The sequence below is a fragment of the Pteropus medius genome, unplaced genomic scaffold, assembly GCF_902729225.1.
Source record: "Pteropus medius unplaced genomic scaffold, Ma_sr-lr_union100, whole genome shotgun sequence".
NCBI classification, from domain to species: Eukaryota; Metazoa; Chordata; class Mammalia; order Chiroptera; family Pteropodidae; genus Pteropus; species Pteropus medius.
Window position 1 is genome coordinate 10,929,731 of NW_024354499.1, and position 25,960 is coordinate 10,955,690.

At 36.6% G+C, this 25,960-nt stretch overlaps 1 protein-coding gene across 2 annotated transcripts in view; it reads left to right on the plus strand.

Moving 5' to 3' along the window:
• CTNNA2 (catenin alpha 2) overlaps positions 1 to 25,960 on the plus strand; it is a 990,025-nt gene that overhangs the window by 892,267 nt on the left and 71,798 nt on the right. For both annotated transcript variants that reach the window (XM_039852490.1, XM_039852491.1), the window contains exons 12-13: positions 4,783 to 4,983; positions 20,149 to 20,300. In XM_039852490.1, coding sequence (XP_039708424.1) covers positions 4,783 to 4,983; positions 20,149 to 20,300 — 353 coding nt within the window. The remainder of the gene's footprint in view (positions 1 to 4,782; positions 4,984 to 20,148; positions 20,301 to 25,960) is intronic.

Here is a 25,960-nt window from a genome sequence, read left to right on the forward strand (position 1 = left end):
CTACAAAACAGGTATTATTCTAAGTCTTCCTTAGAGAAAACGAAGTCATTGAGTGGGTAGGTAACTTGGCAGAGAAAGTATTAAAATTCAGAGTATCCTCTTTTTGGAAGGTATATAGTTCTCAATAAGTCAAGATAGAAAGGGAATTTCCTTTGGTGCACAGCTTTCCTTGCAGCTCCCTTCTCTCACCTCTGCTATCCTCATTCTCCTCTCTAAAACCTCTCAGAAACCTGTCCAATTTTTCATTCCCAAGGTGCTTTGTTTCTGATGGCTTGTCAAAGCAGCTATTCATTTAAATATACCCATATCTAGGGGTTGCCTGATGAAGAACTCAATAGTTGCCATTCCTGGGATTTTTGCTTTGACAGTGGCCGAGTCCTAACAACCCAAGAAATGCATCTCTCATGAAGTGCGTAGAAACTGTTTGGATAGGTATGTTGGGGGTTAGGAGGTAGTGGGGAATAGGAGGGTGGCCAACAATACTGAATATCTTTCTAGTATATAGTCGGGTTTTGCCAGGATGATTACAGGGGTCCCCAGAAAGGGGCAGGGGGCCTCCGCACCCAGCCTCGGGTCTCACAGAGCAATCCCAATAGCCCTTAGAAATCTTACTCTGCCTTCTCTCCTAACTGCAAATAAATAGGAAATACCCATGTATTACCTTTTTCCAAGAGGAAGAATTTTAGAACTTAAAACTTTCCCAACTTACCCTTTGCTTTAAATGCATGTACAAAAATTTCCGAGGGTGAGGAGAAGCAAGGTGAGCAGGTCTTATCTCAGACTGTCTCAATAGTGCCAAGCTTTTCTTAATTTTCTCCCACCAGCCCTGCCTCTTTGCCACCTTTCTCCCTGCCATTCCTTTGTGCATCTCATTATTACCAGCAACAAGAAAAGGCTTTGGCCTATGCTGATAACGCTGTGCAGTCCAACCCAGTGGTACAAGTGGCGCAGTGTGCCATTACAGGAAAATGAACAGACACTGTCAGGGAGCCAGCCTTGGCAGGGCCCGCTGGAGCGTGCCTTTGGAGGAGGCAAGCACCTTTCCACAGATGGGCTTGGGCTTGACAAGTGATGACACAGCCCACTGTCTCCTGCTCGTAGGCTGTGGATGTAGCCAGTAGTTAGGGAACTACTTCTCATCAACTCTCCAAGCCGGAGCCAAAACATTTGCATCAGTAAATTGCAAGTTTGGCCCAGGAGATATTTTGAAATGGTATTAATGACATTTTATGTATCAGTTTCTTCTTAAGGGAATATCCATTCCAGCAGGAAACTCTATTTGGAAAACAGCAACAGAAAAAAAGATCTTTGTGTTGTTAGGACTACAGTTTTCTTTGTTTTGTTTTTTTTCATGCTACCTGGACATGTATGTGCTTAATTTGTCCATTTGAAATGCAACAAGTTTGGGGAGCAATGATGCTGGCTGTTAACATTACAGGAGCAAAAGCAATTTTCACATGTGGCCGGGGCTCATAAAAGAAGTGGAATGGCTGTGTTAGAGCACTTAGACTTTTCCCACTGGGCAAAAATTACAATTTTTAATAGTTTTTTAAAATGAGCATGTTGGTGTTAACCATGTGACAGTTTAATTCTTGTATTTGGCTCACAAAATAGCAGGCATCTAGGATCTGAAAAAGCTATTAACTCAGTCCCATAATGTCCAAAAGTTTTGTTTTGTTTGCCTTTTCTTTTTTTTCCTTGACTCCAGGGTCTTGAGTTTGTTTCCTTTAAAAATTCATACAGTGGATTTTGTTTTCGAATAGCTTTGAGGTTTATAATAATCACATAGTTTGGACATCAGTAGTTTTTGTAACAAAATTATATCTTTCCTGAAGTAGTAAGGTTACAAAATTTCAAGGAAGTTTATCACAAAATCTGTTGCAGTCAAATCTTTTATGTTATGTTTAAATACCATACTTCTTATCTGGTGTAACATCCAAAGTACCTGAGCAGTTTTTACCAGCAAAGTAATTATCTCTAGAATACATACACTTTTTATTACTATTTTCTCTTCTGAATTCTTTTCTGTTTGGAACAGCACTCCTCCATCTCCTTACTTAATGAATTTGGTCTCTTGAAAATACCTTAGGATCAAAATATATAATTGATTGCCCTTTTTCACTGGACAAATTTATTCACTGTTTCTCCTTTAATTGCCTGCTGTGTGTAAGATACTGTCAGAAATGTAAATATGACTTAAGTGTGGATTCTGCTTTCAAATAATTCACTGCCCTTCTTGCTATACCAGTGTGCTTCCAAAACCATGGTTCCCAGGCCTGAGGGTGTAGCAAGTAGGAAGGGAGACACTAGTACAAGGAGTCCAGGAATCCATATTTATACCAAGGAACATACTTTGGTTAAATCATATGTCTACATGAACAGATGTGTCTCTTTTTCGAATATATTATTGATACTTACATTAATAAAATGCAAATCTACTTAAAAACATTCTTTATCAAAATAGCTTTTACAAATATACCATCCACTGATGTAACTATCATGAGGCAATTGTGATTCATTTTTCCATAAAAGGGGTACTTCTAATTGGAAGAGATTGGAAAATGTGTAAACTACCTTAACATTTCAAAAAAAAAAAAGTTGATTCAGAAAACTAAGTCAATTAGTAAATTCTAAAATTAGTAAAGTTAATACTTTATTCACACAGTATGATTAACCTGACTACCATTGAACAAATTAGTTGATGATTTAACTAATTAAAAGCAATGTTTTTTATATCTTGGATTTTCAGCTTCTGCTGGCCTCTTTCAAATATCTACAAAAGCGTACTCTTTTTCTTGCCCCTTAATTAAGTTAGTTGCATGATTCAAGTTGGGAAATAGTTTTTTTAAAAAAATTCTGTCATTTCATTTTAAGATATTAGGTCATAAGTGGGCAGCTTATTTTTTTTTAATTTTATTAACTGCAGAGAGATTAGTATCTAATGTAATTAACATTCTTGTTTTATATTCAACTTCAGAATCCCACCTTTAAACTATGCACAGAAAAGCAGTAGCTATGCTTATTCTTATTCTATGTTATTTAAATAAAATGGTAACTAGATACCTGTTTTAACATGAAGACCCTCTCTGTTTGCTCATTCTCAGGGATCAGGGAGTATTTTGTCTGTAGGAATCCAGCAGGGCAGTAAGAGAGGCCTACGTGAATCAAACTTTCATGTTTAAAATCCTGTGCCAAGTTTCATTTGAGTAAATCTTTTTCTCAAGTGTCTTTTTAGGTTAGTTTTCATGAAACAATCCAAGATCTCATAAAAGGGTAGTTTTCAGCCATTCCATAATCAAAATGAAAACTTCTAAATTTTCTCATTTGTTTTTCTTTTTTACTCAGGAAAATATCAGCATTCAGAAAGTATTACTTTTTTCTTGTGATTTTAAGATATCAGAATGTTAATATTTAAAAATTTCATTTATTTTTCGATTCTAATTTCTACTGAAATTAAAAAACTGGAGAATATAGAAATCAGAAATTTGTAATGTTGAGTGAGGAAATCATATTATATGAGGTTAAAAAGGATGTTCCTTGATGAAAAGTAAGTTATACTTTACAATTTTCTACCTAGTGTCCTATAAGAACAAATATTCCCTACCTAGTGTCCTATAAGAACAATAGAAGAGACCCATGGTGGATTTGCTGTGTACCTTCCCATCTCTCCTCCTTTGGGAATTTTAAAATCAGAACTAATCCTAGAAACTTCTTAAAGTGGTAAACATTTATTTGAATCCTTTATTGGCTATTTATGAATTTAGTGGTTATAACTTTTAAAAGGTTACCAGATTATTTAAGAATATTCCGAACTTATTCTATTTATTTATGGTGTGTGCATGTGTTTTCAGTTTAAGTTCTTTTCTTTCTTCGGAGTTCTAAACTTTTTAAAAATTTCCTTCGTATTTTGTTTCTAAAGAATGTGCAAGGAAAATAATTACAGATCTCGGATTGGATATGGGAAATACAAAATTTCATACTCGCAGAACTGTAAGGGACCAGATTGTGTGTTTTCTCTATGCTAGTAGAGAGTGAAACCTCTCATTCTGCCTGCTTGGATTCTACTTTGAGCAATGGCTGGAGGGTGATCACTGACCTTGACTCTAATCTGAGGAAACCAGCCACATGACTGGATTGCATTTTAATTGTGGAGACCTCTGATATCATATTTACCTGATCAATTTTCCATTGCATATACCTTGTGCATGACATGACATTAGAAGATGGTGTGGGTGATGAGTATTCATTCCATGGTTTTCCTTAAGTGTTCCTTAATGAAAACCATGACCAAACAGTCACCCAAAGCTGGTCATGTCTAGAAAAAACTCTGGTCATGTCCAGAAGTGTTCTTGGTTGGCAATTTGAGTTCATATTGGCTGCCACAGCCACTCAAAAGATCTTTTCACGCAGTAGATCTCGAACATTGAAACAGAGAAAGAGATATTCGTTAAGTCAGTGGTCCTTATAGTATGGTCCCCAAACCAGCAACATTAGCGTCACTTGGGAACTTGGTAGAAATGCAGTTTCTTGGGCTCTACCCCAGACCTACTGAATCAAAAACCCTGCCCGATAGTCTATGATTCTGCCATTCTTCTGGTTGTTACTCACATTTGAGAACCACTGTTGTAATTATGAACTAGGTCCTCTAACTATCACTTGTGTTATTAGGCATATATAGATGTGTGCAACATGATAGTTTGTAATAGTTGATGAATCTTAAATTGGTTACGAAATGAATGAGTGATGTAAAATCATATAAATGTGTACGTGTCCTCTTCACAGAAAATCACATCTTAGAGGACGTGAACAAGTGTGTGATAGCCCTCCAAGAGGGGGATGTGGACACTCTGGACCGGACTGCGGGTGCCATCAGGGGCCGGGCAGCTCGAGTCATACACATCATCAATGCCGAGATGGAGAACTACGAAGCTGGTGTTTACACTGAGAAGGTGCTAGAAGCTACAAAACTCCTCTCTGAGACAGGTAACATGGAAATTAGAATGGACCAAAAGGTCAACATCATGCTTAATTTCCATGTTTGAATACATCTGTTTCATTGTTTTCTATAGACCTTGCATCTAAATTACACATAAGCATGGGAAGGGGTGCTCTCTGTTTCTTGAGTTTGAATTTGTATAACTTTAGCAGAATAATGATTTTATGGCTTTGCATGTATATATTACTTTATATTTCATATATAGTCTCATTTGAGTCTAGCAAGGACCTTATGAAGTAGTTAAATAATAATAATAAAAAAAATCCTCTCCAATTACAAATGCAAACATGGAGGTTTGAATCAGTTAAGAGTCAGATACGGATTGCAAGGCTAGAATAGTGGAGAGGTGATTGGAACTTGGAAACTTGAACTTGAAAACGATTTCATCTATTTCTTTAGAAGACAGGCCCTTGAGGAAGGATAATGGACAACCAGCGGCAAACATAAAAGCTCTGGATAGTGCCCAGATATGAAGCACTCAAGGAAAGGAGGTGGTAGCTACTGGCAAAGGGTTAGATGTTCAACATATGTTCTGCCTCTCTATGAAAGCCTTACATGTCCTCCTCTAGGGAACTGTGGCTGCCCACTGGGGAATCCCTGCTGTGTTAAGACACAGTTACTGATGGGAGCCTATCATAGCTCTCTGCTGCATTGGCATGGAAAAAAGACTTACTTCCACTGAGTTAGCAGAACAACTCATAGCTTGAATAGTTGTGTCAAAGACTGGCTTATTTTCAGTAGTTATTTTCTGCTCTTGACTAGTGTCTCTCGGCTTCAGATCCTTTCTAAAGTCCCTCATGCCTTGTGAATTTGTATATATAGGGGGCCGGAGGGATGAAATAAGCTCAGGGAAGGACAGAAGACAAAGAGAAATTAACTGTATCTTGCATGGGGTTGTGAAGAAGTAATAAATTGGGTCCTATGTATGCACAGAAGAGCCTGTCCTCAAACCCCACTGGGGGCATTCTCCAGTCTGCCCATGGACTTTGGAACCCACTAAGCTTTTCAAAAACGAATGTGTCCCTAAAAGGTCGGATATAGCAGTGTTCCAAGTTCTGCATGTTAGAAACGTGTTTCTTTCTACAGGGAAAAGGTTATTTACAAAGACTCGTAGATTTGTATTAGTCTGGAATACCAAGGAAAAAGAGATAAACAGAGACATTGGCTGCTTCTTCTAAAATATAAGCAGAAAGGGAATAGTGCAATATCACAAAATAAAGAGCATATCCAGAGATTGTTGCTCTTGAGAATGCTCACAGATTTAGAATTAGAACTAATAACAATAAAGATAATGATAAGATATATTTGCATTTTAATTAGCTGAAATTCAGTACTGTTTTCTTTCAAATAGATTTGCCCTTTGCATTCAGTTGAGCAACACAGAAAGCCATAGAGTATTTTTTTCTTCGCTTGGAAGAATTAAGAAACAAGCATTTAACTTTCTAATTTAAGGACTTTTTTTTCCACTCTTGAGAGGGACCCTCTCAGATTCCTGTAGCTCTCAGTTCCTAGCCCATTAGCTCTATTTGTTACAAAGTCTCAGCTTCACATGGTTTATCTCAGCGGTCCCCAACTTTTTTGGCCCCAGGGACTGGTGCTCCTATGAGAATCTAATGCCTGATGATCTGAGGTGGAGCTGAGGTGGTGATGCTAGCTCTGGGGAGCGGCTGCAAATACAGATGAAGCTTCACTGGCTTGCTGGCTGCTCACCTCCTGCTGTGTGGCCTGGTTCCTAACAGGCCGTGGACCGGTACTGGTCCGCTGCCAGGGATTGGGGACCCCAGGTATATCTGACACATAGCAGCACTCCCTTGGGTCTGACACTAGTAAGAGTATCAGAAGGGTAGAAAACATGGAGACAGACTCTCGGCACATGCCTGCTTATGACGGGTTGGAATGATAATTGTAGCAGATGAAAGATACAGAGCATATTGCAAATGTTCTTGTGATTTTGTGCACACAAAGAATGCGGGCATTGTTCAAGAGGTATTTTGGAGTTTTTTCGTATCATATCTAGGGATGCTTTAATGTTCAGAAAGCAGTGCCTGTTGGGTCAAATCTGCTTAACACTGTGCTTATTTGGTTGAAATATCTTAACATAATTTTCACAAAGTCTTGAAATGTATATATTTTCTGGTTGAATTTTTTAACTGTAAAAGAAAATAATGGAACAGAACAATCCATTCTGGGTTGCTGTTACTAATGACGATTTTTTTCTTATTTGTTGATTGTCAGAGCTTTTAAAATTCTCATCCTAGACCTTACTTACAGTGATTGGATACTCTGGGGACTTAACTAAAGGCACCTTCCTGATTTTGAAGTCTATATCCTATTCTTAATTGAACAGATAAGATGAGCAAAATATTTAGATTTATCCTATTTTTCAGGATCTATTGACGATAACTAGGAAAGTAACCAGGTATAAGACATTGAAATAGGCAGTTTATATATGACTATAGTAGTCAATACAGGAATATGTGTCAAGGAAAAGCAATGTTAATAGTCTAAGAACTAGAATATACAAGGTACATGGATTCTTTTGCTTCTGTCTCCAATTGTTCTTCTCGTTTCTAAACAGGAACAGTATTGTTTATGAGTAACTAGAGAGGTTGTCAAAGAAATGAAAGAAAAATGTTAGGTTTTTACTCACTGGCTGCTACTTAGAATTGTTGGGGAATGTGCTAGACACATGGAGTTTGAGGAGGATCAGTTCTGTGGTTATGGTTGTGCAGAGTTTGGTTGGAGATATATTTTTTATATATATTTATATATATTTTTATATATTTATATATATTATATATATTTATATATTTACAAATATATTTATATACACACACACATACATATATATATGTATATATTTTTTTCCTGATGTGAGTTAGTCCTCTTGTCAGTCTATGGCTGTGATTAGAAGACCTATGTTCTCAGAATGATCCTATGCATGTCACTAATGCTCAAGTTTCCACCTTTGGGCCAATGTTTTGTTCCCGATTTAAAATAAAAAAATCTCAGAGCCACACTGAATCAGTCACTTTTCTATATGAGCCTGTCAAACTTTGTTCTGAGAGTATGTTTTATTTTGGGGAGAGAACACAGGGCATTGTGCAAAGAGGGGAAGGTACCAAGAAGAAGGATGAGGAAAAAGAAAAGGAACCCAGGACATGGAAAACAAGATGTCGTGTTTTCTTTTGCCTTCTTATGACCTACCAACTTTTGCCTAGTTTTATATCTGAGTTGTTAGATCCAAGACCCTCAAGCAGAAGTGCTCAACCTCTGTACTATTGACAGTTTAGCCTGAATAAGTCTTTGTTGGGGGAGGGGAGCTGTCCTGTGCATTACAGGATGCTTATCATCATCCCTGGCCTCAACCCACTAGATGCTTGTAGAACCTCCTCCCGCCCCCTCCCCAAGTTGTGACAATCAAAAGTGTCTCTAGACATTGCCATATGTCCTCGGAAGAGGGTAACCCCATTGAAAATAGCCACCCTGAGAGAAGGAAATATACCCAAATAGGGGCAAGTTTAAACAAGGCAAAATGGAACCAAGGTGTTGTAGTTATAAGTATGGCAAACCAAGTGGAATAAAAATACATTACAAAGAAAAATCTAAAAAGGGGCAGAGTATATAGAAAAGTCTTGACTAGACCAGACTTTGCTGCTGACAGGGTTTGTAAGCACAGGCCAGCCCCTGTTTAGACATGTAAATGATGCAAGGGTGGGTCTCTGTAGATGAATTCCCACTTTACCACCTGATTGCCTTGGCTAAGCGGCTAGAAACTAAGAAAGATCCGAAGAGTGACAAAACATTCTACAGTTTGTTTTCCATGAATTATTTCGCTTCCTCAGTAGATACCATGTTTTGTTGAGGAATGCTTTTTCTGTTCACGTGAAGGCTGAGCTAAATCTGAGAAAATAATTTTGTGGATTATTTGTATGCTAAAATGCTAGGCAGCATTATATAAAAAATTACTGATTTTATTTTTTTATATAAAACTAATCTAGGCTGATGAAAACACAATAAATTCGATCTACATCAGCTCCATTACATACTTATATATATGATGGTCTCTTCAATAAAACCTGAATTTTGACAAATTGTCAACAGCTTGGTAGTAAGTGCATGCTTGACCAGACCCATCTTCAGATATCTCATTTACAAAGTCAGGTTACTGCAGAAGATTGAGAAGGGAGAAAGTACATTCAGTAATATCATCGTTAGATATATAGAACGTAGCTCATTCTTCATTGAACAGATTATGTTGAAATGTCATTTTTGGAAATTTCGTAGCTAATGCAGGTTTCTTGCAATGTGAACGTGATCAGGTTGAGAGATCTTTGAGATTCTGCCAGCATTTCCTGCTTCAGAAGGGACAAAAAAAATTTTTTAAGTATTTTTAATAAGATTCTATGTTATTAAGTACTTTATATGCAGAGATCAATTTTTCATTATTTTAGAGAACACGTGGGCCAAACAGATGGTATAATTTTTTTAAATAAGACTATTTTTTAGAGCAATTTAATGCTCACAGCAAAATAGAAGGGAAGATAGATATTTCCCATACACCCCTTGACTATACATATGCCTAGTGTTCTCCATTATCAGTATTTCCTACCAGAGTTGGAAATTTGTTATAATAGATGATCCTACAGTGACACATCATAATCACCTAAAGTCCACAGTTTATTTACAGTTAACTCTTGGTATTGTGTAGTATGTAGGTTTGGACTTATGTATAATGACATCTGTCTATCATGGTATCATGCAGTGTATTTTTCACTGCCCTAAAAATATTCTGCTTCCCCTTCCAACTCCCTGGCAACTACTGATCTTTTTACTGTCTCCATAGTTTTGCCATTTCTAGAATCTTATATAGTTGGAATCACACAGTAGGTAGCCTTTCCATATTAGCTTCTTTCACTTAGTAGGGATGGTATAATTTTTACTTTCATGCACCTGTAATGTAAAGTTTTCATAAAAATAAGAAATTTTTTACATTTCTATATAGTTTGCCTAGAAAATATAAGAGGATCAGCAAATAGGAAGAAATAGTAATGAGATGTATTATCACATCACTGCAATATAGTAGAATGAATCCAGGTTACAAATCAGAAAAATTCAGTTCCTTGACCTGTACCAACTAACTGTGACCTTACACAAATTAGTTAATGCTTCTGGGCCTCAACTTCTCATTTATTGCCTGACGTTTTGTCGTCAAAGGATGATCAACATTATTAATCTTGGAATATACATGTCAGTGTTTCCTGGCTTCCTGGTGACTACACTTAATATGGAGAGTTGTTGCCCATGAATCCTCTATATAAAGCCTCTGGACCATCTGGACAGGTGGTTTTCCCTTGTCCATGAAGACTCCTCTCTAACCACACCAGCCAATTCCACTCCTCTGTGCCCCCATTACTCTTATTATTTGTGTCACTCATTAAGCACCTACCATTACTGCCAACTAGTGTGTGTGTGTGTGTGTGTATGTGTGTGTATGTGTGTGTTGCTTCCTAATTAAATTCTAATCCCTTGATATTTAAGACCGCCTCTCTATTTCCTCCAGCCTTGATGAGAATTGAAGCTTAAAAATATTTAATATAAATGAAAAACATAGTATAGCTGACAATATAATACCTTATTTTGGGGGTTGTATCTTTTTTAAAAATTACATATTTAATGATCAAGATCAGAGTCTTTTAAGTTATGTGCAGTAAAGTCTTAGCAATTATTTTCTACGTCTTAATCCTTTAAGTCTCACAGATGCCAAATTTATATTTATCAAGCTCGGTTTGCACAAACACTGTAAGCTAAATAAGGCATCTTGTTCAACTCTTTATTTCTTCCTTAAGTTTCAGAATTCAATGTGCCATCCTTTCTTCTTAGCTTATAAGCCTTTTGTGATTATTTTTGAAATGCTTATTTTAAAATATAAGAAAACTTCCCAAGCCAGCATTTTATTTCCCTAGGAAAAAAAAAAATTGTGTCTAGACAAGCACAGATGGATGTTTCCTGATTCTCTTAGGGTAGTTATTGTGAATGGAATTTAGAGGATTTTTCCCCTCTTCTAGGCAGTGCTTTTTCATCTTCCATCAAACAATTCAGCTCATGGGTTATGTATGGCCTTCTGGATCTTGAATTTGATTTTGATGTTTGAAATGTACATTATAATTTTCCAAACATGAATTTATGAAAATGGAAGCCTTTAGGAACTCCCACAGAGGGAACAGATGACTGACTCTGACAAAACAAAAGTCCAAGAATACACATGGATGAAAGAATTGGAACTAGCCATGTTGATTCTGACTATTGTCTGGAGAGGTAAAAAGAGTAGACCAGTATTCACCAGGAAGTAAGGAACAGATTAAGTTTCTGGGCTTCTTTTGTCCCTGATCCTGGCTTCCAGTGCTTAACATCTTCTAACTTGATTAAGAATTATCAAAAGAAAGTGCTGTAAAAGCTAGTATATCATAGGTGTAGACAGAGTACAATTTACACTTAGAGGAAGTATTTAAGTATTATTTCTACACTACCTCAACCACATTTCAAAAAACATTTGAGGATACTCAAAATTCAAATTCAATAAATCAATTAATATACAGTAAAATAGTATAAGTTTGACATAAAATGAAAGTAGTTTCATAAGAATATTAGATTAAGCTGGGAGGTGTTTTAGAAAAAGTGCTTTATTTGAGTTAGGGAATCTAGATTTTATTTATTTATGTATGGCAAGTCTCTTTTAAAGATTATCTTTCCCCATGGATCTGGTGACGTAATATTGGAATACAATGTTTAAAACAGACCTCCTTGACGATCAAGATAAACATGAAAATTCTAAGAGTAAGTTTATAAAATCTTGTCCCAATGACAGATTTCTTAGAAAATTCACTATTAAAAAGGCAAAGCCACTAAAGGGTGCTATGGTCTTGCCAAGGAGAGAGAAGGGCCTAAAAGCAGGGATACTCTGTTTTCAAGATAAATTGTACCAACTTCTCCATTTTCAGAAATTTCAGCACTAATTTGTATGCTATTTTCAATCTACTTCACTCCCACAAGGCCTACTTTTTGGTGGTGAATCATGTAGTTGTACCTCTGAGTTCTAGCCAAAGGAGACCGGATTATTTTGCCCATTACAAGCACTGAAAAGGGTGTGTGGATGAGTAGACATAGAGGGTCATCGTGTGAAGACAATTACAAGAACCATTTACTGTGAATCTTTTCTATGCCAGGCGCAATAGTAAGTAAGAATCTTAACATACATTCTAATTTATTGAGCCATGAAGGCAAGATCATATTTGTTTTGTTACTTTATTCCCAGTGGCTAAATTATCACCTATGTTTATATATAAAATTGTAAAAAAAAATTGTTGAATATGTTATTTCTAAATTTTATGTAAAACCTGAAGGGCTTCTATCACTATCCCTGCTTTATAATGGAGTAACTGAGGTTCACATGGGTTAACCCATACAGAATGAAATATCAAGATTCAGTTACACTTCTGCCTGGACCTAATACATGAGAAACCTAGACTAATCATAGTTGCTACAACTGAGCAGAAATTTTTATATCCTGCTAACTATTTTTACTGTTATTTCTACTTATGGCTAGCATAGGCTATAAGTTATCTATTGCTATGTAATAAATCACCTCAAAGATTAGTGGATTCATATTATAAACATTTATTGTCTCATAGTTTCTGTGGGTCAGAAAGCTGGGCACAGCTTAGCTGAGTACCACTGCCTCAAGATCTCTCGCAAGGATACAGTCAAGGTATTGGCTAGGTCTGTGGTCATCTCAAGAATCAATTGGTGAAAGATTTGCTTTCAAGCTCACTCATGTGCTAGTTGGAAGGCCTCAGTTCCTTGTTTGTTGTTGGATTTAGGACTTCAATTCCTTACTGACTGTTGACGAGAGACCTGTTACTTACCACATAGGCTTTTCCATAAATCTTTCATCACAGAGAAGAAAAAGGGCAAATAAGATGGAAGCCAGCATTTTTTGGTAACCTAATCTCAGATGTGACTTCCCGTTCCCTTTGCTATATATTTTGTCGATTAGAAGAAAGTCACTGGTTCCAGCCCACATTTGAAGTGAGGGGATCACACAAGGCGCTATCACCAAGAGTGGAGGGATCATTAAGGCCCACTCAGAGGCCAACTACCAAACATGCATATTTGTAAACATATAAAGATGGGACAGAATATAAGGGTAATGACCAGCATAATCAGAACAATGGGATGTGTGGACAGATCCCACAACACGAGTTTAATAGGGTTGTACTTCTAGCACAATGTGCCTATTTCCTTTTAAATTGGCTTCCAGAATACAAAAGATTCATTGAGTCAAAATAATTATGTAGTATGTGACCAGGAGAGGACAGGAAAATAGCAGAACTAGGTAGTGGGGAAAGAAAGACTAAGATTCGCTCAAGGTGATTGGAGAGGGCAGTTGGAGTAGAGGACAGACTGGAGAATTGTACAAAGAAATGAGAAAAAGCTAGTACATAATTCAAAGGGAAGAAAAAAGAAAGAAAAAACTGACATCGCTAGTACATATCAAAGGAAAGAAAAAATTATCACTAGGGAAAATTTCATTTCATTTAAGTTCAGAGATTCAAACATTAATCTCAGAATCTCAGAAGAAGCTGTATATCTAATGGTGGTGAAAGTCAACCATGATTAGAGTGAGCATGCAAAATCAGGGTGACAAGTGAAAGGTCTTGATGATTCAGGAAATCCTAGCTAATTACATCACCAAGATTCTGACCACTCTTGTACCTTATAGGAAAACTTTTATCTAGTGGAAGTACATAGGTCTATACATTACATATAGAGATGAAGTAGCCACTATCCATGACATAGACTGATTTGATTATTTACTTCCTGCCCAGTAGGTAACAACCCAAACAGCCCTATAAAGATTCTGAACTGAGAATTTTAAAAGATTCCTGTTTGGGGAAAGGGGGATCCCTAGAGCATTCTCTAACTTTGTGATCATAAAGTTGTTTACTAAAACTACTGAACCAATATAAAACAATGGATAGCTTCTGTGGTTTGTCCTCCAATATCTTTGAGAGGTACCAGAGCTACAAGTGCATCACAGCTTCAGTTTGCATTAGCTCCTACTTATACAGTGAGTATGACTTGAAAAACAATCTCCTCACTCACTGATGATGCTTTATGGCTGTGCTGACCTGTCAAGGTATACCCAGAGCCTTAATGCCAGCCAGACTTTCCTTCAGGGAAATTCGGGCCCCAAGTGGTTTAGATTATACTCTCCTTTATATTCTCTTCACCTCTTACCTAGCATCAAACTGGGGACCACATGAATAAAATCCCTTAGCAGTGTCCCAAAACCATTTTGGGAAGGAATGCATTACCTATCAAAACAGTATCAATACTTTCCTGCCATAGGGTGATATTGGAATTGCTCCCACAATTTCTCCCTAAATTAATACTTTCTGGCTCCAGTTACTCTGATAATACCTAATTCTTTACCTCACTCTAGCTGTTAAAGTGGAGGCCTAATAACTATGTGTAATGTGGGAAGGGGGGAGTCTAATAATTCTTGCATTGGAATTGGCCCAAATTCTATCCCAGTCCTGATATTTTATTCTCTTTCTAGATTTTTTTCAAAAGTTCTCATTCTCATTTTTCTATTTTATATAAACACTTATTAGATTGCTTCTTCCTCAAGAACAGGGGCCTTATCTGTTTTCTCTGTCCCCAGTAATAAAGTTCATAGAAGGAATGCACTCAGAGTATGTTGGTTAACTGCACCACCACTCAGAGTATGTTGGTTAACTGCACCACCATGCATGCAGATATGCTAGTTTGGCCATGGTGAACTAGTCAGGGATACAATAATGAATTTTTCTCCATGCTTAGTGGTGATGCTTCTATTCAGCCAGTCCTGAAAGGATTCTGAGCTCAGCTTTCTAAAATGTCCCTAGAGACCAAACCTAGAATACTCCCTAATAACTTGGTTAATGGCTCCTAAAACTCTGTAATAAAATTACTGAACTAATATGAAATAATGGGCAGAGAGAGAGTTAATACATGAAATGTAATACTGTTCATTTTGTCCCTGAATACTTGATGGCAAACGAGTTCTCCCCTACATCCCATTCTTTCACTTCTCATCCTTCTCCCAGCTGATAAATTATCTGGGCCAGAAACATGATAAAGGGCTTAACATGCAAAGAATGAAGAAGAAATATATGCCTAAAAATGACTCCTCTGTGAAACACTGACATGCAGAAATGTCAAACAATCTCAATACAGTGTTCTACGTACTGTCATAATGTATGCATAATTAGATGCCATAAAATTGTATAGAACCGACAACTTTGGGGTGTTTGAGATTAAGGAATGCTTCACAGTGGCAATCTATTCTAAACTGGATATTGAAGATTGGGGAGGAATACATCTGGACCAAAGAGAAAGAAGTACATTTCAGTGTAAGAGAATAAATTTATTATGGACATGTTGGTATAATATGCTATGTCCTCATGTCATCTTAGCAGACATACGAGTAATTCAGTCTAACTGCAAAATTTGAATACATGTAGGAATAGGTGAAGAGACAGAGAGACAGTAGGAATTGTAGGCAGGTGTCAGATATGTGTATCTCGATAAAGGTTTATAGTCCCCTCTGTTAAACAGAACCACTGGAGTGTTTAAAGCTGGGCATGGACCTTTTAGACAGTTACCTGGAGGCAATGGAGTTGGTTGGCATTCATTTCCACTGCCTCTAGTTCACCTTGGATTTCGCTATCATAGTTGTCAGCAGTCCTATTTGCATCTTTAGCACAACTTCTCTTTCATTTTACTGACTCACCCTGTGCTCTGAAACTTCACTTCTGAAGTCTCTCAGGAGGATATAGTCCAGATCTTTCTTACCTCTGGTTTAGGATCTCGGACAACACTAGAATGAGGTGACCTTGACTTTTACATGCATACTTTGATTTCATTGCTCCTGGAATGTCATCATTTTGTGGCCTAGAATGCACTCTGCATGCAAAAGTATAGCAAGAATTTAAAAGTTTATTTCCAACTTTGATCACCCTTTCAGGACACAAGCTATTAAAAGTATTCCAGGATTTCTGATAAATAACATAAAGTGGTGTCTAAATTTTTTGGATGTAATTCAGGAAGTATAAAGGAGCTTCTATTTATATAATCCTATATCAGAAACTCTGTTAATAGATAATATGTGAATCACAAAACCAGTGCTGTGTTTTGTCCTAATTAGTAGGAAGCAGAATCAGCATCATATTTGAAATAGTGTGAGAGTCTTTCTACCTGTTATATTTTTGGGGTATTTAATTTTTCAGACCCTATTAAAGTGTTAGAAGAATTCATAGTTAAACTAACATCTTAGGTTCTGGCAAGATAGATTATTGTTTTATAAACTTTTGTTTTTCTGTCGTAACATTTTAAAAAACAAACCAGGATAAAAACCAAAACAGGAAAAAGAGCAACAATGTGGAGAGCAAAGGTATATTGGTTATAGAACAGTAGCAATTGACCGAGCCCTAAATCAATATTACATGCACTTAGGAACAGAGCATGGAGAAAGATTATTTTAAGGCTCAGATCTAGAAAAACTGTGACTGAAGTAAGAAAAATAGATGTCAGTTATAGTAAATAAAATCAAATTGAACTAAGTTGAAGTTCCAGGTTTTTCCAGCTTGACTATTATAAAGTCACTGGAATATTATGGCTAAATTGAACTCTGAACCCCCATTCGAAATGTAAAGATTCTGTATTCTTTCATCCACCATGTTTTCCCCTGGAAAGATTTGTGATATTTTCTGTCCCAATCTCTTTATAAAAGGGCCTTGTTCTTGCCTCTCCTGATGATGGTGCATCATCAACACTGTTGCTCATACTAAGACCTCATCCTCCTGAATCTCCCTAGAGAGATTCTGTATTCCATTCTGAAACAAATAGAGTGCCCTTCTCCAGACTTCTGGTTCCAGAGCAGCACTAGGAGTGTTTTAGGCCCCAGAGCATCCCTTATGAAAATGATCCATTTAGATTTTAACTTTCCTCTCTCTCCCTTGGGCAGATCAGGCCTACAGGCAAGTAGAAAAGAGAGCATGCCACCTCCTGCATCTTCCTCCTCCCCATCTCTTCAGGGTAGACCTTGCACGAAAAACAAAGCAGCATGTAACCCCACTTTCCCTTAAGCATTTGATCACAGTCACAATTTCTGAGGGAATTCATCGCTTAATACTATTATCAAATTAATTTTTATTATGTTCTGAACCATAAGATAGAACTTTATTTTTTCAGAGACATATTCTATAAGGAGAATTATAGCCTTGAGGATAATACGTTGATCTTTTTAACTATTTGAATTAGGAAAAGGTTTAAAAGGTAGGAAAGGAACAGGAGCTAATAAAACTGACTCCCTCTTCCACCCTGAGGTGTAACAAATGTAAATATTTTGCCATGTCTGATTCAGATATTTTTTTTTAGAGTTAAGATACACTTGAGGCCTCCTTAAGACATCTACTTAATCTCATGTCTCTCCATCACCTCTCAAAGGTAACCACCATACTTGAGGTGGTATATATCCTTTCAAAACATGTGTAATAAAAACACATATAGGTTTAAATAGTACATGGAGCTCTTTTGTGTATTTTAAAATTTCTCACAAATATCTCTTTTCAGTTTACTTTTCCTAGTCAAAATTTTGACCTCAGGACTTATTCACTTTAATATATCAGCTGTGCCCCGATTCTCATCCCCAAGTCCATTTTGTCCCACCCAGGTATACTGCCTGTGAACCTGGAATGAGCAGCTCATAGTGGTTTGCTCCTGAGTTCGAGGACTCATAATAGAGGCTCCCAGTTATCTCTATTCCCAGGTCATATATAACTCTTCTTAACTCTTGGAGTATACAACCTAAGAAGGAACAACTGTAACCAGAGAGACACAGAGACATTCCTGTGCCTCCAGTGGGCTCCGCCCTCTAATCAGTATTTCTTTAGAAGTCAGTGTTTGGCCATGCTCTAGATAATGTTCCAACTCACTGGTTGGGACTGGAGTGCTTCATCAGATTTTATCAAAGTGTTTGCCAAAATGAGGTGTGTCCATTTTCACTCCATAATGGTAGAAGGATTCCTTCTCTCTTGTCTACATGCTTGATAAGATGGATATTATTAGGTTTTAATATGTTTGCCCTTCCCATAAGGTATGAAATGATATCTTATTGTTTACATTGTAATCTTTCCAATTATTGGTGGTCAAGCATCTTATCATGTATTAATAATACAGGATTTCTTTTACTGCGAATTGCCTGTTTTGAATTTTTTCTATTCAACTTTTTTTCCTTATTGATTTGTAGGAGTGTTTATCATGTATACATAGGATTACTGATCCTTTATCAGTTATACAACAGGGACAAAACTTTATGCATATAAGTGCTACTGATGGTATCATATAAATCTATAAAATCTATCAAATGGAATTGAATTAATATTATTCAGAATTTTCAGTTTAAGAAAGGAAGAAAATGTGTAATTTTATTTAAGAAAGGTACTCATGTAAAAATGCCAAATACCTACAAAAAATATTTTCATGCCAAAGAGGTCAATATAAATTATCTAGATTACTTAGTAATGTAAAACAGTTTATTCCCAACATAGATGGATAGCTGAAGTGGCCAGAATTTAATGTGGTGGTTTTGAGAAATATACTTTTATTGGATTCATATTTGAGAAAATACAGCTCAATATCCCCCAGATTCCTATTATATAAAAGTAGTTCAGAACCCCAAATGAAAAATTCAAATAGTATAGAGAACCAATCATAGAAATTCACTCACAGAAGGAAATTCACATGCATGCTTTGGTTTTGATAATTTCTATTGAAAGAATGGTTATTCTATTTTCTTCTAATCTTCCTTTAAAATATATACATATATATAGTTTGACTTTTCCTTGTAGAAATACATTTTTCTAGGAATGTTTTATCTTGAATACTCTGACCCTAGAGAGTAAAGTAATTTAGCAGAGTTTCTCCTACTAGGGATTAAAACGAATGTTAAAATATCCACAGAAGATGAAAATGAGTATAAAGACAAATCAAGCATGAAAGTTCAGAAATGGAAATAGATGAATGATGTTTCTATTTTATTGTCCTTGTAAATAAAATGAATTGTGCTCTTGGCTTTTATTTGCCATATGAACTGATTGTTAGAACTGCTGAGAAAATTGAATTACAACTTTTGAGAATCAGCGAATCAGCAGCATTTTTTAAGTAGCCTTTGGAAATATTCCAGACGTTCTAGAGTTTACTTTCCACAAACTTCCAGTGTGTATGTAGGTGTCCTTATGTAAAGAAAGGGGTGCCAGCACTTTAGAAATATATATATGTGTTTTCTTTCAGATCAAGGTGGTCCTGGTAAAACTGAACAATCAAGTTCTTCTTTGAGCCCATTAGTCTCTTACAATAGGCTTTCTTCTGGAGTCTCATAGGGTTTCCCTCTCCCCTTACACAGTCTTTCCACAAGCCTCCCCCCATAGTAATCTCTCCACCTCCAATGTCTCGAGCCCTGCATTTCAGATAAAACTGGAATGGATTGGATCATTTTATTCACTTTATTGTGAAGCCATATAGGTTAAGATCAGCTACTTACCAGTTACATATGACTTTAGCATCTGAAATTACATACTTATTGAGGCTTTATAAGGACCAGGTGCCATCTCATGCATTTGTATGCATTCTCCCACTGAATCCTAAGGAAGGATCTTATTCTATTTTTTAGACAAAGAAGCAGGTTTGGAAGGGTTAAGAAAACTTGGCCAAAGTTTCACAGCTAGTAACTAGCAGAAGTGGAACTCATCTCAGGTTAGGCTAACGTGAAATCTGAGCTTTTACACATCCTACCACAGTACCTTGGGCAGGTTTCAAAAACTTGCTCAGTCTCATACCATCACCATTCATGGAGTGATGATTTGCTTCCTTTGCTGCAAGTAAGTACCACGAAGACCACTAAACTGGGTTCACCCTAAACTGGGCAGGTGGGCACCTGGCTCCACTGAACTATTGGAATGCCCAGAGCCTGCCTCCTTGCCTAAGGGCTAGAACAGGTGAGCATGAAAGATTACCTAATCCGCTGCTTTTTACTTTGTTTAACCCAGTGATGCCACGCTTTGCTGAACAAGTTGAGGTCGCCATTGAAGCCCTGAGTGCCAACGTCCCTCAGCCATTCGAGGAGAATGAATTCATCGATGCCTCTCGTCTGGTGTATGACGGCGTTCGGGACATCAGAAAGGCTGTGCTGATGATCAGGGTATGTAAGGCCTATGGCTAAGAGCTGATCAGACCTCGCAGGGACTCCCGAGAATTTACTGTTTGATTTTTAATTACTTAGTTTGACTTGGGAAGCTATTTGGCTCCTCATTCACTCAGTCGTTGGGAACTTTTTACTTATAAAGGGACAAGTGATTTAAAAAGCCTGGGTTAGCAATGAATATCCTGAGAGAGAGGCCCTGCCTGCTTTGTGCATGCATTGTTGACTAAATCTGATGCCAGTTTAGGGGTGCCCCTGCTGTTCTCCATGTGTTCCTTTTGCTAACATTATTTTATCATCAAGATCAGAAAGCCATGGAATGGAAAGACATGAAGATTATTAATACCTCAGTAGTATTAATAATGATAATAATGACAATAAAGTGATACATAGCTACATTCTTCTTTTAACAAATAATTACGAGATTATAAATATGGTGATATCACTTTTCAGTAAACCTCCCCCTATCACCCACCCTACTATTTTGCTATGCCCAGTCTTTTGTTGTCAGGTAGGTGTGAGCCTTCCAAATCATTGTCTAAATAGTTATATAGAGACACATGCTAGAAAACATACAATACAGTAGATTTTAAAACTCATAAGGATCATTTGCAGCTTGCTTTGTTTGCCCACAGTGTGCCTTCATCTATCCCTATTAGAACCCATCACTTACCTTATTCCATTTAACTGCTGCATAATACCCCACTATGAGACTTTTTTTCTCCTTACCTCATTAACAATTTTGCATAGTAGTTTTAAAGACACTTAGCCACAGAACACTTTCTTAAAATAAACTTAAGTATTCTAAACCAGAATTGATGCCATATATACATTTGTGGCTATTATGATTGAAGAAGAGATGGGCCTTCTATAGTGCCAATTCTAAGAGCATGTTCTTCAACAGTAATATAATGTCGGGAACATTTTAAATTTTAAATTTTCTAGTAAACACATTAAAAAAGCAAAAAAAGTGAAATTAATTTTAGTAACATAGTAACATGAACCGAATGCATCCAAAACGTTATCATTTCAACATGTGACACTAGCCACATTAAAGTAACCCCACAACACCAACTTATTGAACAAGGCAGCCCCAGACTCTTCCCACTGTCAACCTCCACAGTTGTCTCTGAGGCTGCTCGATGAAACCGTGAAGTATCTATGGAGTGCATTTTTAAAAACTTCTATCAGGGTGATCATTGAATATTTGAACCAACATCCCTTCAAAGACTATGAAACAACAACAACCAAATAATTCATTTGCTCTGTATGGTCCCTCAGATATTTCATAAAATATCTGTGGTGTATCATTTTCTCTGGACAAAACATACCTAGTCCTTCAAGAATTTCATAGATGGCCTTTGTCCTCCCCCAAATACTGCTATCTGTCAACTCATTAAATCTACACATCGTCCATCCTCCCCAGCTGTGGCATCCAGAAGACAACATGGTGCTTCCAAGGTGATCTGAGCACGTGGAGTAGAGCATCACCAGAAAGGGTCTCCCTTCCCTCTTTATCGATATCTATGCTTCTCCAGAAACATCCACCAAACTTCTTCACTTGGGAGCACAAATAGCATCATCTGATCTTCTCGTCTTTAAGTTAACTTGATCTTTTTTACATTAAATATCTCGTCATAATTTCATGATCAATTTAAAGTGTTCAGAGCATTGCATAAGGTGTATCAGGCAATACTAATTATACTTAATGTGGAGTTCAAATTTGGCATTTGGAGACTATCGGATGCATTTCCTGTTCTTCTAACTTGCCCATTTTAGATCTGTCCATCTTTTACCATCTTTCAAGATCTGGCTCATATCTTCAGTTCCCAAATTTTCTCCCTCAAAAATATTGACCCTATCCTTTACCTGTAACCATTTCCGCTTGTATTTATTGCACTATTTTCTTGTATGTCTGTTACTTTCTTTAGACTGTAAAAGTTTTGAAAGCAAATGTTGTCTTTTTATTTTCCATTCAGTGTGGTGCATTGTCTGGCATAGTGCTTAGTATTATGTGTGTAGGGTGTGTGTGTGGGGGGAGGGGAGACATATACCTAGGGTGATAGGAAGGTAACAGGGAGAAAATATTGGAGAATCAGAGAAGGAAAGCATGGATAGTTGGCTTTTTAAGCCTGTAACAAATTAAATTATGTTTTCTCATTGCATACTAACATGTGACATAAAGTAATAGACCATGGAGTTATGTTTTCAAAGCATTTGGCACAAAATCCCACTATAATCCTCAAGACATATTTCCTCTTCTACCATTTTTCTGCTTTGTTAGCCTTCACATTTTTTGTGACAACTATTCATCTGAGAGGCTGAGGAAATTTATAGCTATCATTCGTTTATTCATTCATAATCTGTAAAAAGATATAATTTTAGATAAAATGCTATATCTTCGTTACATGAAGTGTCATTCCTCCATCTCGACATTTCAAATGATTTGATCAGATGGATTTCGCATCACTTAAAACTTAAGAAGAGAGAAATGTACAAATGTACAAATTTTTATTATTAAACTCCTCCAATTAGCACCCAGATAGCTTTATTTTGTACTTAATTTCTTGGTTTGCTTTTAAGTATAATGATTAAGTCTAGTTAAAAATAAAATCATTGCACTAAGGAAGAAAGACACTGAGATGAGTAGAGCTGTTTCTTTTCCAGCAAAACTGGCCTTGCCTCCTTCCCTCCCAGTGTTGATTATACTTTGGAAAAATTTTTGTCCCAAAAAATAAATGCAGAAAGATGCAGAAAGGGTCTTGAAGGGTCAAATTCTCCATACTTTGCCTTTCTGCAATCACTACATATTTAGTGGTGATAGGTGCTCCAGGCCAGCTCCAGACAACTGTCTGTAGTAAACAGAGCCTGTCTTTCCTGTATTCCAAGACCACTTTACAGGACCTGCCTTCTCTCTCAGGAAGGTCGACCTTGCCCCTCTTCCATGAGACTATATTTTGTTTGCTTCTAGCTGAGGCTTATCCTTGGCAATCTGTTAGCTTCATAGAAATTTTCTGGTTACTCCAGCATCGTAGTTTAAAAAATGAATAAGAATCTGGCACACCAGCAGCATGCATTTGATTCTTATTATTTGCAGTAGTTATATTCTATAATGGTGCCATGAACATTGAATTAGAGAATAATGAAATATTGCTCCTCGGGGAAATTCAGGGTTAGGTTCCTGTGAGCCTCTGGTTACATTTTCATCAACTGATATGATCTGCTTTTATGTGTGTTTTGTTTAAAGACACTTTAATATATATTGTTGATTTATTAACACTGAACTCACAGCTAACTGCACTATAACTCATGCCTGAAGGAAAGTTATCTAACAAATGTGTTTTCTCCATAAGGCACATAACAACATTTGTGTACATACAGACACTGAACAATACCTTAGCACTACACTTGGAAGCCATTTTAGGCAGAGAAATAACCAACGAAAAGCACAAAAGTGCAAAAAATATGGCACTAAATCAACTAAAGAAAGGATACTTGTTTACAGTATCAGAGCTGACACAAGAAGACAGAACACTGCTGTTCTACCTCAGCTGGGAAGATGCAGGCTGGGTGACCCAGATTTTTTGCCATATTGCACATGTCTGTGAATAACTACAAAAATATTGACTTTGGGATTACAAAGAAACTTTGGTGAGTGGAAAAATTCACAAATAATCTACAAATAGTAAAGGAGCATGTGTATATTTCAGACACAACATTTAATATCGGAAGTTAAAATAAGTGGGTAGGGTAGAAGGTGATGATATCTTGGTATCTAGATATCTGTATTTAACAAAACAGTAGTTCCCTCTCAAAAGAATAACCCTGAAAATAATCTTTAATGATATCTATATGCTAAACTTTTATAATTGGAACCTATTAATTTGGTTTCATGAGAAATAACAGGGTCTAGGACAAGGTTCAGATAAAGGTTTACAGCTTAACTTTGTTTGCATCTCCCAAACTGTGCATGAGGGTGCCCTGGAGCATTGCAAGATATTTTTAAATGACCAGGGAAACACAGAAATATCTCAGATACTGCATGAAATATTAACTCAAGTTTAAACATCAGGTTGGTACATTTCTTTTGACAGCATATATTTGTGATGCTGGATTTCTGGTGATTGCTGAGATAAAAAGCAAGCTCATATTTTGGCTATTGTAAATAATGCTGTGATGAACATAGGGGTGCATATATCTTCTCAAATTACTGTATTAATAAATACTCAGAAATGGAATTGCTGGGTTGTATGATATATCTATTATTAGTTTTTTGAGGAGTCTCCATACAGTTTTCCACAGGGCTGCACCAGTTTGCAATCTCACCAACAGAGCACAAGAGTTCCCTTTTCTCCATATCCTCACCAAAACATGTTGTTTGTTGACTTTTTGATAAGAGCCATTTTGACAGGTGTGAGGTGGTATCTCATGGTGGTTTTGTGCATTTCTTTGATGAACAATGATGATGATCATCTTCTCATATGTCTGTCAGCCATCTATATATCTTTGGAGAGATGTCTTTTCATGTCCTCTGCCCATTTTTTCAATCAGATTGTTCATTCTTTTATGTTAAGTTGTATGAGTTTCTTATATATTTTTGATATCAACTCCTCCCAAAAAGTAAGCTCAGTGGGTGTTTATTTACATTTCAAGGTTTGAGATGTCATACAATATGCAGCACTGTATGACTTGAATTGTTAGGTCCAATTAACTTAATCTATTTTTTGAGCTAACCACTTAATCAACAGAACTGTTAGGTTTTTGTGGGTTTTGTTGTTGTTTTAGCCTAAAAGAACCATGAAAAATTACTAAGACAATGAAAATACTTGAAGCAATAAAGTTTGGAAACCTATTGCTTAACTATTTTTGATCATTATTATGCTAATTTTCTTTTCTAGAGTTTCCTTATCTGCAAATGGAGACAAATATTACTACAGATATAAAGCACTAATATAGACCTGGCCTTAGCAGGTTCCCAAGAAATATTTTCTTTCTTCATCCTGCTGGGATGACGTTTATCTTTATATAATCAATTAATGAAATAGAACTTTTTAAGTAAGTCGATAATGTTATCAAAATTGCAGGGTTTGGAGTCAGATTATTTGTCATAACTAGAAAATAAAGAATTGAAGAGGCTATAGAAAAAACTTATATGACAAAATTGATCTAATTATTATAGATTGCTATTATCTAGTTAATCGACATGGTCCCATGAGGTCCCTAGTTTTATTTTCTTAATTAGAAATAATTTAGTGTTTTTTTTTTTAATTTGGCAATGTCTTCTTGGTATTCATTTATCAAATATTTGTTGAATGCTTACTACATGCCCCACTTTGGAGGTGCCCTGAATATAGAGGTGAACAAAATAGACGAAAGTGTCTGTCCTCAAAAAATTTGTAGTCCTTTCTTTGGTGGGAGACAGAGAACAAACAAGGAGATATAATATGTCAGTTAATGTGCCATGGAGGAAACCAAGGCATTATAAAGGGGATAAAGCATAGGTGTGAGTTTTATGAAGGGTGGTCAGTGGGTGGCATCTGAGAAGAGACTTTGAGGAGAAAGAGAAAATAAGCCATAACGGTATTGAGAGAGGCATGCTCCAGGCAGAGGGAACAGCAAATGTGGCCTAAGGACCACACTGAATGATATGGAAGCCATTG